The sequence below is a fragment of the Lampetra fluviatilis genome, chromosome 32 (genome assembly GCF_964198595.1).
Source record: "Lampetra fluviatilis chromosome 32, kcLamFluv1.1, whole genome shotgun sequence".
Taxonomy (NCBI): domain Eukaryota; kingdom Metazoa; phylum Chordata; class Hyperoartia; order Petromyzontiformes; family Petromyzontidae; genus Lampetra; species Lampetra fluviatilis.
The window spans coordinates 1,099,050-1,112,147 of NC_136306.1; the positions used below are offsets into that span (position 1 = coordinate 1,099,050).

General features: G+C 50.5%; 1 protein-coding gene across 7 annotated transcripts in view; it reads left to right on the forward strand.

Annotated features, from left to right (window-relative positions):
* The window catches only part of LOC144943612 (semaphorin-3A-like), a 163,023-nt gene that overhangs the window by 138,875 nt on the left and 11,050 nt on the right, over window positions 1-13,098 (forward strand). For 5 of the 7 annotated variants that reach the window (XM_078871223.1, XM_078871228.1, XM_078871224.1 and 2 more), the window contains 5 exons: window positions 618-732; window positions 3,489-3,558; window positions 8,974-9,118; window positions 10,621-10,840; window positions 12,056-12,147. In XM_078871223.1, the coding sequence (XP_078727349.1) occupies window positions 618-732; window positions 3,489-3,558; window positions 8,974-9,118; window positions 10,621-10,840; window positions 12,056-12,147 (642 nt within the window). The remainder of the gene's footprint in view (window positions 1-617; window positions 733-3,488; window positions 3,559-8,973; window positions 9,119-10,620; window positions 10,841-12,055; window positions 12,148-13,098) is intronic. The other 2 variants (XM_078871229.1, XM_078871227.1) reach the window with 1 other exon arrangement.

Sequence of the window (13,098 nt, forward strand, 5' to 3'; positions counted from 1 at the left end):
TGAGATGACTGACCTGTGCCCCTACTGTGCCAACTGGCTGTGTTTTATCCGTCCGGCGCTCCGATCGTTGTTGTGAGCGCTGTCCAGATACAGCAACCACTCGCCACTGGTGTTTGATGTGGCCCCAGAATGGGATGAGTGCTGTGTAAACTGAGCATTGTGTGCAATTAAACAAACTCCCACCTGTGTTTCCACGTACCATTACAATTATGGACTAAATCACTAAAATATGTTTTATTTTAAGTAGAGAAATTGAAGGAAGTTTATTTTATTACCTGGAAATTAAAGACAAAAATGATCAACGTGCGGACTTGCAGCGTTTTTGTTTAGTGATGTCTTTGTTAGAATCCTGGCAACTCGAGTTCGATTCCTGCTCACGGCCAAAACCAGTGACGATTATCTGAACTCCGCCTGGGCCTCCCTTTGGTCGACTCAGCTTCAACAGAGTACCTGGTGCGGTGTGTAAAACATCACCACTGGGGAGACAAAGGTGGTCGGGCGTGGTGCTGGCCACCCACCCCCCTCGTGCGCTACTCGCTAACAGCACTTGCCCCAGCAGTCTATTAATACGCTATATGGGGGAAGACCTTTTTGTGTGTGCGCGCCTGTGTCCATAGAACGACGTGGGAGGGCAGAAGAGCCTGATCAACAAGTGGACGACGTTCCTCAAGGCGCGGCTGGTGTGCTCCGTGCCGGGCCCTGATGGCATCGACACCCATTTTGACGAACTGCGTGAGTGAGGACGGCATCGACACCCATTTTGACGAACTGCGTGAGTGAGGACGGCATCGACACCCATTTTGACGAACTGCGTGAGTGAGGACGGCATGGACACCCATTTTGACGAACTGTGTGAGTGAGGACGGCATCGACACCCATTTTGACGAACTGCGTGAGTGAGGACGGCATGGACACCCATGTTGACGAACTGCGTGAGTGAGGACGGCATCGACACCCATTTTGACGAACTGCGTGAGTGAGGACGGCATCGACACCCATTTTGACGAACTGCGTGAGTGAGGACGGCATGGACACCCATGTTGACGAACTGCGTGAGTGAGGACGGCATCGACACCCATTTTGACGAACTGCGTGAGTGAGGACGGCATCGACACCCATTTTGACGAACTGCGTGAGTGAGGACGGCATCGACACCCATTTTGACGAACTGCGTGAGTGAGGACGGCATGGACACCCATTTTGACGAACTGTGTGAGTGAGGACGGCATCGACACCCATTTTGACGAACTGCGTGAGTGAGGACGGCATGGACACCCATGTTGACGAACTGCGTGAGTGAGGACGGCATGGACACCCATTTTGATGAACTGCGTGAGTGAGGACGGCATCGACACCCATTTTGATGAACTGTGTGAGTGAGGACGGCATAGACACCCATGTTGACGAACTGTGTGAGTGAGGACGGCATGGACACCCATTTTGACGAACTGTGTGAGTGAGGACGGCATCGACACCCATTTGGATGAACTGCGTGAGTCAGGACGGCATCGACACCCATGTTGACGAACTGTGTGAGTGAGGACGGCATGGACACCCATGTTGACGAGCTGTGTGAGTGAGGACAGCATGGACACCCATGTTGACGAACTGTGTGAGTGAGGACGGCATGGACACCCATGTTGACGAACTGTGTGAGTGAGGACGGCATGGACACCCATGTTGACGAACTGTGTGAGTGAGGACGGCATGGACACCCATTTTGACGAACTGTGTGAGTGAGGACGGCATGGACACCCATGTTGACGAACTGTGTGAGTGAGGACGGCATGGACACCCATGTTGACGAACTGTGTGAGTGAGGACGGCATGGACACCCATGTTGACGAGCTGTGTGAGTGAGGACGTCATGGACACCCATGTTGACGAACTGTGTGAGTGAGGACGGCATGGACACCCATGTTGACGAACTGTGTGAGTGAGGACGGCATGGACACCCATGTTGACGAGCTGTGTGAGTGAGGACGGCATGGACACCCATGTTGACGAACTGTGTGAGTGAGGACGGCATGGACACCCATGTTGACGAGCTGTGTGAGTGAGTGAGCGGCGAAGCGAGGGTTAAAAGCGTTTCGCCGCTTGTCTCGCGCCAAACTGCCGCCACCTCCCGCGAACCTCGGCCACTCAGCCAGCAAAACTTCGTAGCAGTAAAGGATGTCACAGGCCCTTGTCGATCCACTGCTGGATGAAAAGCTACCCCCTGCTATGTCGATCACGGGGGGTGTTTGACCATACTTCACCAATGCAGGTTGGTGATCGAGGGGCCGATGGCCAGTTCCGATGTAATTTCCTGATAATGATAGTTGCGGTGATTTATTGTTTTACAAGTTCCGCAGTTATAATAGAATTTGAGTCATTTAAATACAACGTTAAATATGCTCCAATTCCAGAATCGCAGACAGAAAGAGGCTGCGTATGTTTTGACTTAAAAAATCGCGTGCGTTCACGACTGTACGTGTTTTAATTTGTAAAACTATCACATAATAGTTATCCTGTCATCGAAATGTTACATTAAAAGCACCTCCACAAAAGAAAAATGGTTTTGCCGTTACCATCTGGTAACTGTTCATATCTTGAATCTCCATTTACATTATTTTTTTGGATGGAAAAATATAACGTAACATACGTGGTCCAAGCACAACCCATAAATAGCTCGGAATTAAATTTCCACCCGCGCATTTCTCTTCATGTCAGACAAAGAAAGCCACTCAGCGCGCAATCGTGATCTTTACACCAGTCTGGGATTAGCCCCTTCCATTGATTGATTGTGGCTCACATGGCATATTTTAAAACCTTACCTCTTTAATTAAACATATTTCCCAGTCCACATATTGAGTTTTTTTAATTAAAAAAATGGGAGAATATAAAATGTATTCAAACTTTTATGTGGGGTTGCAAATAAAAATCATATTTACTGATTCCCAATATATCTTTTCAACCTTTTTATAGTGTTTTATTTTTACTCTTATCCCACTCATTTTCCTCAGTGTCCTTTGTAAAACATAATTGTAACATTGCTAAAAGTTTAATAAAAAAAAGTGCTCGAAATTTTCCCATGAAAACGTACAGTTACTCTGTCGGGACATCACGTTTAATGTACTCGCTTATTCATCCATCTGTGCGTTCTCACATTCGCTGCAGTTTTAAAGAAACACATTTTCAATAGAATGTATCTCAAATAACTATCCTCGCCTGTAACTGAATCGGCGCTCTATAGAGCCGCAGACGTATGTAAGGGGGTAAGGCCCCGAGGGGCCACTTGGGTATAAAGTTTCCCTCCAAGCCATCATCAACATTATGATGGCAACATTCGTGGCTGCAGTGTAATCCGCACGGCATTCATTCGACGAACAAGTCCCAGGTGTGTGCAAACCACCGTGGCCGCGATAGAGTGCAGGAAGTGCTGCTTTATTATTATTACTACTACGAAGTTTCGCTGAGGCATTTGTGGCGGGGTGGTTTCATTGCAGAGGACGTGTACCTGCTGCAAACCAGGGATGCGAAGAATCCGGTGATTTACACGATCTTCACCACGACAAGGTAGGAGGCTTGCTTTTCCCATGACTCGGGCAACTGCCCTTTCACAATGGCCGATGACTGACGAGGCATGAGAACGCGGCACCCGACGAGAACTCTGCACAGATGAAAATTTCGCTTCAGCGCGGCAGGGTGTGCCTCGCAGCAAGGAGCACCTGGGTTCAATTCCCGGACCCGGGCACCTTTCTGCGTGAAGTTTGTTCTCCCTCCCCCACCCGCTGTTCCCCATGGGTATCCTCCAGGTTCTCCAATTTTCTCCCACGCATCCCATTGCTAAAACAATACCTGCCATTTTCTCAATTGGGATTACACACAGCAGCAGTAGCAGCAACAACATCGCTCCATACTGTGAAAACCTGGCAGGACCCTCCTGAAAAAAAGATTCTTGAGACTCAATGAGGCTTTACCGAGTAAACAAGCGGATCTATAATTATAACAATAGTGATATGCACTAAGCCCGATATACAGTTTTCCAGCGCCGGAACAATTTTCCAGTTGTAAAGTGTACTTGATCGTCACCGGCAAAGCCGTTGTGGATATGATGACGCCTTGCCATCAAAGTGGTGTGTATGTGTTGTGTAGAGCATTTCACAACAGTTCATGATTGATGTACGGAGAAGTAACGCGGCTTCATTTCTGGGTTCCCATGGAGCTGAAGTCATAAAAAATGCGATTTATTAGAAACGAAACAAAACACTCCAATGTTAACTATAAGATAGAGACAAATCAGCTTCCTCTGTTATAATTAATTTTCGTATCTGCTCCAATACTCACGGGGCCTCTTTCTGCAAAGAAAAGACACGAACCAGTCCAAGTAGACTGTAAGTAGTGGCATTTGTACATCCCTCTGCTGCACATCAGTGGAATTAGCCCTTCCGCAAACTCAATCTTTAAGATGACATCGCACATTGAGCCTCACACGGTTGAACTGTCTGTCCGTTCCAATCGACGTAGTCACAAAGTTGCACGGCGCGGCAAAAATTCTGCACTTAAGCTGCCCCATTTTTAGTTAATCACAATAATAATAATACAAACATCTAAAATAAAGATATTCGCTTCAACATCAACATCCCTTGACCCGGAAGGTTCTCTCCCTCCCTCTCTCTCTCTCTGCAGCATTCTCTCAACGCTGAGCACACACAATCAGTCGCAACGCCTCCACCCGCGTGCATCCAGCACTTGCTGGACCCCTGTGCTGATGGACACATTCCTTCATGCCTTCGTCACCTCTCATCTCGACTATTATGAATGTCTCCTTTAGGACTTGACCAAATTCCTTACTTCCAAATACCAAATGATGCAAAACACTCCAACAAGACGTTTTTTAAAATACTATTTTTATTTATCCAGGTACGGCTCACTGAGCTATACGGCTATTTTTCAGAAGCAACCAGGCCACAAATTATAGCTCAACGAAGTTGTTTATCATCATCATGTGGACATTAATAGCAGCCAAATACTCAAAACGCATGTTTCTAAATGTGGAGGGAAAAACCTTGAGGACCTGGAGAAAAATCTACGCGACCAGAGGGAGAACATGCAAACTCCAAATTTTGAGGCTTCTGGGTGGGGATCGAACCCACGACCGCCTGCTTACCAGGCGAGGTAGTTAACATCTCTCGACCGTGGCACCCTCTCCTAAGGAATACCTGTAAATGAGACCACATCACCCCGATGTTCATATCTCCTCCACTGGCTCCCAATCCAATTGTGAATCATCTCAAATATTATTTTTATATAATTCGAGATTCTCCACGCCTCGTCCCTGTGCACCACTCGAATCTGTGTCTCACTCTGCTCGCTCCCCGTGCCCTCTGCCACATCAACCGAGACCTTGTGCGGACACTCTCGCCAATCTCTGCTCGGCTCGTTTTCTCCTTCCCCGTTGTCCCCGAGCTCCCTTCTCCCCGTCTGTTTGTACTGATGACTCCCCATTTTCAAGTCCAGTTTTAAGACAAATTATCCGCTGCCTAAGGTTGAATTAGTTTTGTATTCTACATCTCAAATGCAAATGTCCTGTTGTGATCATGCGGGGGAGGGCAGCACCATGACGAGTAAGGTGTCCTATGAAAGTGCTCGCTGTAGTGGATCAACAAAGAAGAGATAATATAAACAGTTAGAGCAGTGGTTCTTCTTAACCTGGGGTGCACGCTGCACCCCCTGGGGGATGCGTGATGCCCTTTCTGGGGGTATAATAAATGGACGGAATTTTTTAGACGGTAAACCATCGAAACACAAATTAAACACGGGCACGTAAGTACAACTTAATTTGTTTCATCAAACGCTATGTATTTATTAACATTATACATTTCTAAAAGATTGAGAACCTAAGGGGTGCAAGGCTGCAGTAAAGGTGAAGAACCGCTGGTTTAGAGACATTTTGGCAATCTGCTTGATGAAGGCAGCCCAATGCCACGGCAACCGTGGGGGTTGCTTGGCCACAGACTTCACCTGCTGGTCGGTGCAGGTTGACGAAGGGGTGGAGACCCAGGGTCTGTTCAGGTTCACGAAGGGGTGGAGACCCAGGGTCTGTTCAGGTTGACGAAGGGGTGGAGACCCAGGGTCTGTGCAGGTTGACCAAGGGGTGGAGACCCAGGGTCTGTTCAGGTTGACGAAGGGGTGGAGACCCAGGGTCTGTGCAGGTTGACCAAGGGGTGGAGACCCAGGGTCTGTGCAGGTTGACCAAGGGGTGGAGACCCAGGGTCTGTTCAAGTTGACGAAGGGGTGGAGACCCAGGGTCTGTGCAGGTTGACCAAGGGGTGGAGACCCAGGGTCTGTTCAGGTTGATGAAGGGGTGGAGACCCAGGGTCTGTGCAGGTTGACGAAGGGGTGGAGACCCAGGGTCTGTGCAGGTTTACGAAGGGGTGGAGACCCAGGGTCTGTTCAGGTTGACGAAGAGGTGGAGACCCAGGGTCTGTTCAGGTTGACGAAGGGGTGGAGACTCAGGGTCTGTGCAGGTTGACGAAGGGGTGGAGACCCAGGGTCTGTGCAGGTTGACGAAGGGGTGGAGACCCAGGGTCTGTGCAGGTTGACGAAGGGGTGGAGACCCAGGGTCTGTTCAGGTTGACGAAGAGGTGGAGACCCAGGGTCTGTTCAGGTTGACGAAGGGGTGGAGACCCAGGGTCTGTGCAGGTTTACGAAGGGGTGGAGACCCAGGGTCTGTGCAGGTTGACGAAGGGGTGGAGACCCAGGGTCTGTTCAGGTTGACGAAGAGGTGGAGACCCAGGGTCTGTTCAGGTTGACGAAGGGGTGGAGACTCAGGGTCTGTGCAGGTTGACGAAGGGGTGGAGACCCAGGGTCTGTGCAGGTTGACGAAGGGGTGGAGACCCAGGGTCTGTGCAGGTTGACGAAGGGGTGGAGACCCAGGGTCTGTTCAGGTTGACGAAGAGGTGGAGACCCAGGGTCTGTTCAGGTTGACGAAGGGGTGGAGACTCAGGGTCTGTTCAGGTTGATGAAGGGGTGGAGACCCAGGGTCTGTTCAGGTTTACGAAGGGGTGGAGACTCAGGGTCTGTTCAGGTTGATGAAGGGGTGGAGACCCAGGGTCTGTGCAGGTTGACGAAGGGGTGGAGACCCAGGGTCTGTTCAGGTTTACGAAGGGGTGGAGACTCAGGGTCTGTGCAGGTTGACGAAGGGGTGGAGACCCAGGGTCTGTTCAGGTTCACGAAGGGGTGGAGACTCAGGGTCTGTTCAGGTTGACGAAGGGGTGGAGACCCAGGGGCTGTGCAGGTTGATGAAGGGGTGGAGACCCAGGGTCTGTTCAGGTTGATGAAGGGGTGGAGACCCAGGGTCTGTTCAGGTTGATGAAGGGGTGGAGACCCAGGGTCTGTTCAGGTTGACGAAGGGGTGGAGACCCAGGGTCTGTTCAGGTTGACGAAGGGGTGGAGACTCAAGGTCTGTTCAGGTTGATGAAGGGGTGAAGACCCAGGGTCTGTTCAGGTTGATGAAGGGGTGGAGACCCAGGGTCTGTTTAGGTTGATGAAGCGGTGGAGACCCAGGGTCTGTTCAGGTTGATGAAGGGGTGGAGACTCAGGGTCTGTTCAGGTTGATGAAGGGGTGGAGACTCAGGGTCTGTTCAGGTTGATGAAGGGGCGGAGACCCAGGGTCTGTTCAGGTTGACGAAGGGGTGGAGACCCAGGGTCTGTTCAGGTTGACGAAGGGGTGGAGACCTAGGGTCTGTTCAGGTTGACGAAGGGGTGGAGACCCAGGGACTGTGCAGGTTGACAAAGGGGTGGAGACCCAGGGTCTGTTCAGGTTAACGATGGGGTGGAGGCCCAGGGTCTGTGCAGGTTGACGAAGGGGTGGAGACCCAGGGTCTGTTCAGGTTAACGATGGGGTGGAGGCCCAGGGTCTGTTCAGGTTGGCGACAACCTGTGAGTGGGCGTGGGGGACGCTGGCGGACTTATTTGCCGCTCCTGCTCCACTCGTCTTCATCTTTGTCGTCTTTTGGCTTCATTTTCTGTATACTTATTTAAATGTTCCCTTGCATATCCATCTGTGTAGGCTTGTTTTACTCTTAGTTTAATGTTTAAGGGTTTTTAGCGGCATTGTGTTGTAGAGCAACCGTGAGGCCTTGTGGAAATGGCGCTCTATAAAGCTGAGTTTTATTTCCCTACTTACTTAGATATCACTTTAACGTCATTGAATATGGCTTGGAATCCAGTCACTGAGTTTATAGCACAAAGCGCAACGACTGTGCCACGTCACCGCCTTAAATGTCGAGTTAAAATAACGTGATAACGATATTTCCTCCGTGACTAACACACACCTATGTGCAATCATTTATCTCGTAGTTGTGTTGTGTCGATCAATACTCCAGTCATCCTCGCAGCAGCGGCTTTTGGCTGGCCATCGGTCACCACATCGCGAGTGTGTGAGTGTTTCAGATGCGTTTCTGCGGCCGTCTGGAATGCTCTTCCTTCCGATATTAGACCGCCACTGGGAGCTACGCACTTTTAAATATAGATTGAAAAGTTATTTCTTGACAACTGCTTCTTGTGCTCAGTTTGTTGTCCTTCACCCGCATCTCCGATTCGAATGGTTGGCTACGTACGGTGCAAAAGAAGTTCAACAAACATACAAAGACAAAGATAGCCTATAATATACTGTTAGGGCAAGTGCAGTAAGCGAGTAGCACCTATGAAGGCCGGAACGGCGCACAAGGGGGTGGGTGGCCAGCACCACGCCCGGCCGTCTTTGTCTACCTAGTGTTGATGTTTACACACCGCACCCAGCTACTCATTTGAGGCTGATTCGACCTAGGGGAGGTCCACGATCGGTTCAGATAATCTTCACTGGCGTTGGCCGTGAGCGGGAATCGAAGCCCGTGTCGCCGCGGTTCGTAGCAGGCTGACGGCTGCTCTGGTGCTCCCTGCGCACGTCGGTGACGAGGTGCGCGTGTGCGTTGTGTGGCCTTGCAGCAGCGTGTTCACGGGCTCGGCCGTGTGCATGTACAGCATGGCGGACGTCCGCCGCACCTTCCTGGGCCCCTTTGCCCATAAGGAGGGCCCCAGCCACAAGTGGGTGGCGTACCAGGGCCGCGTGCCCTACCCGCGCCCTGGCACCGTGAGTCCCTCGCCACTAAGCGTGTGTTCGCGTGCGCTCGTTATCCATGAACAACGCAATCGCCAGAATAATAACACGTGCACACACACGAACGAACTCTATACGCAGCTAATCAGGCGTTCAGCCACCAAGAATTATATACGCATACCGGCAGACTAATGGGATGCGCGGTTTAGCGGCATTTGTGGTTTCAAACATTTCACTTGTCGACGACGTTCTGGATACCCCGGTGGGGGGGAAAAATAACTTTGGAAAATTCGACGCACAAATATTTTGGGGTTTCTGATGAATTCCATTCAATTTGAGTGGGATAATAAATGTATTTAATAAACCTCAAAATTGTGACCACGTGCTTCTAGCCCATTGGGTAAACCACGGATGTTTTGTAAATAGTCCTTTGCGCTGACGTTTTTTTTAATTTAGGGAAGCTACACGGTGTGTTTAAGAGCAGCATAAACATTTAACATTGAATAATTTTTCACACAAAGCTGGCATGTATCCATGTGAACACTCACGCTCATATTCACATACTCACGTAAATGTCAACCCCTTATCAGTGCCTACCTTATTACAGACCAATTAAGACTTTATTGGTCACCCCGTGCCCTTATAAATATCAACGTTCATCCTACAAAGTTCCATCATCAGGGAGAAACACAAACAAATAGACAATAATTTTTTGTTGTTGCCTGTATTGAAACGGCTGTACGCCGTATGGACCTGAAAATTAAATTTCCCTGTACAGGAATACGGGTAAACCGTATGGGTTGACAGGTATGCACTCAAACACTCACACACTCAGACATTCACAAACACACACTCAGACACTCATACACTCAGACACGCATACATACACACACTCAGACACACATTAACACACACACTCAGACACTCACACTCAGACACGCATACATACAAAGATCCCCCGTGTAGCCTTGACAGACTGTAGGGGCAAGTGCTGTTAGCGAGCACCTATGAAGGCTGGCACAGCACACGAGGGGGTGGGTGGCCAACACCACGCCCGGCCGCCTTTGTCTCCCTAGTGACGTTGTTTACACATCACACCAGGTACTCATTTGAGGCTGAGTCGACCTAGGGGAGGCCCAGGCCCGGTTCAGATAATCGTCACCGGTGTTGGCCGTGAGCGGGAATCGAACCCGGGTCACCAGGTTCGTAGCGCAGCGCGCTAACCGCTACACTACCGCTCCCCACACACATACATACACACACTCACACTCAAACACTCACACTCAAACACTCACACAAACACTCACACACTCACATACTCAGACACTCAGACACACACTTAGATACGGCACCAGGTACTCATTTGAGTCTACACACCCAGACACTCAAACACACCCAGACATTCACACACACACTCAGACACTCACACACACAGACTCAGACACTCACACACAAAGACACACAAACTCAGACACTCACCAATACCAATGACACTCACACACACACGCGCTGATCTACCTGTGCGTGCGCCGCAGTGCCCGAGTCGCATATTCGGGGGGTTTGAGTCGACGAAGGCCTTCCCGGACGAGGTGGTCAGCTTCGTGAAGGGCCACCCGCTGATGCTGCACCCGGTGCGGCCCGCGGCTCAGCGGCCGCTGCTGCTGCAGACCGACGTGGGGTACCGCTTCACGCAGATCGTCGTGGACCGCGTGGAGGCCGACGACGGCCACTACGACGTCATGTTCATCGCCACCGGTCAGCGGGGACGCGGGGCGCTTCTCTCTGTGTCGTCTCTCTGGGGGTGGGGCGAGCGTGGTGTGTCTCTCTGTGACATTTATCTGTGTCGTCTCTCTGTGATGTTCTCGTCCTGGAGCGTAAACCATCGCGTGAACTCCGTCATCCTCGCAGCAGCAGCAGCTTTTGGCTGGCCATCGAACAAAGGCGGTGGTCACCACGTCATCGCGCGGCGCTTTCAGATGCACTTCTGCGGCCGTCTGGAACGCTCTTCCTTCCGATATTAGGAAGCCACTGGAGCTATGCACTTTTAAATAATCGAGATTGAATACTCTTTTCTTTAGAACTGCTTTTTGTGTTTAGTTTGCTGTCTTTCCCATGGCTGGCGATGCAAAAGCCATCAGCAGTGGCTGAGCCACTCCCATGGTGAATCACCGTATCCACTGTGAGGATAAAGTTGCGGGTCTGGAATTGCTTGCTTAAGGCGCCGCTGGTCGAAGGGCCTCCGCTAGAGGCAACTCCAGAGAGAGCCTGTCTGGAGAGTACTTGGCCTACACTTCCACGCCGGACAGATGTCTTGGTAGAAGGGAGAGTAACCCACACTTTACCCTACCATGCATAACCTGCCGATCGACTGCTGTGTGCTCCTTTCATGCTGCTGGGGCGCACAGCAGCAGGGGATTTAAAATAAATCTTGTGCATTGGGTCAACTGGTAAAATGCTTTACCCGCTCTCAAGTGAGAGTGATGTAATTTGTAAGAATTAGCCATTGTAGTTGCGTGATGAAGTCAAATCACGAATGGGGTGCGCGATTTGTGTGTTACACACACTTGCGTGTCATATAAGCATTGTGTCATGTGATGTGTGCGGTGCTTGTGGTGTGCGGTGGCATGGGGTGGGTGGGTGGTGCGGAGGGGGAGCGGTGGTGCAGCGGTTAGCGCTTCGCTGCGCTACGAACCCGACGACCGGAGTTCGATTCCCGCTCACGGCCAACAGCAGTGACGATTATCTGAACCGGTCCTGGGCCTCCCCTAGGTCGATTCAGCCGCAAAGGAGTACCTGCTGCGGTGTGTAAACATCGCCACTAGGGATACAAAGGCGGCCGTGCGTGATGCTGCCCCCTCGTGTGCCGACCTTTATAGGTGCTCTCTAACGTCAACTTGCCCCAACGGTCTGTTAAGGCTACACGGGGGATCTTTGTCTTTGTGTGTGGTGCGTGCCGCGTGGCGAATGCAGACGTGGGCACCGTGCTCAAGGTGGTGTCGGTGCCGCGCCAGACCTGGCAGGACTTGGAGGAGGTTCTTCTCGAGGAGATCCAGGTCTTCAAGGTTCGTCTGCACCTCCAGGGGTGAAGGCCGCAAGCACAGAGCGGAGTTTCTATTTGTAGCCCTGCAGTGAAATGGTGGCAAATGCCGGTAGCGATGACATCACACTCGACCTAATAATTGCCACTGGCCCAGTTATTAGAGCGATGCACATTCATGGGGTTTATTGCTACCTTGCACAGACCTGCGCTGGCTGTTGCTGCACTGACCTCTGCTGCTCACCGCGTTGTCTCACAGCTCTATAGCAACCCTATAGCAACCCTATAGCAACCTACAGCTCCCCTATAGAAACCTATAGCACCCTATAGAAACCCTATAGCAGCCCTATAGCAACCCTATAGCAACCTATAGCAACCTATAGCTCCCCTATAGAAACCTATAGCACCCTATAGCAACCCTATAGCAGCCCTATAGCAACCCTATAGCAACCTATAGCAACCTATAGCAACCTATAGCTCCCCTATAGAAACCTATAGCACCCTATAGCAACCCTATAGCAGCCCTATAGCAACCCTATAGCAACCTATAGCTCCCCTATAGAAACCTATAGCACCCTATAGCAACCCTATAGCAGCCCTATAGCAACCCTATAGCAACCTATAGCAACCTATAGCTCCCCTATAGAAACCTATAGCACCATATAGCAACCCTATAGCAGCCCTATAGCAACCCTATAGCAACCTATAGCAACCTATAGCAGCCTATAGCTCCCCTATAGAAACCTATAGCACCCTATAGCAACCCTATAGCAACCCTATAGCAGCCCTATAGCAACCCTATAGCAACCCTATAGCAACCTATAGAAACCTATAGCAACCCTATAGCAACCCTATAGCAACCTATTGCTCCCCTATAGCAACCTATAGAAGCCTATAGCACCCTATAGCAGCCCTATAGCAACTCTATATAAACCCTATAGCAATCAGTAACCTATAACAACCATATAGCAGCCCT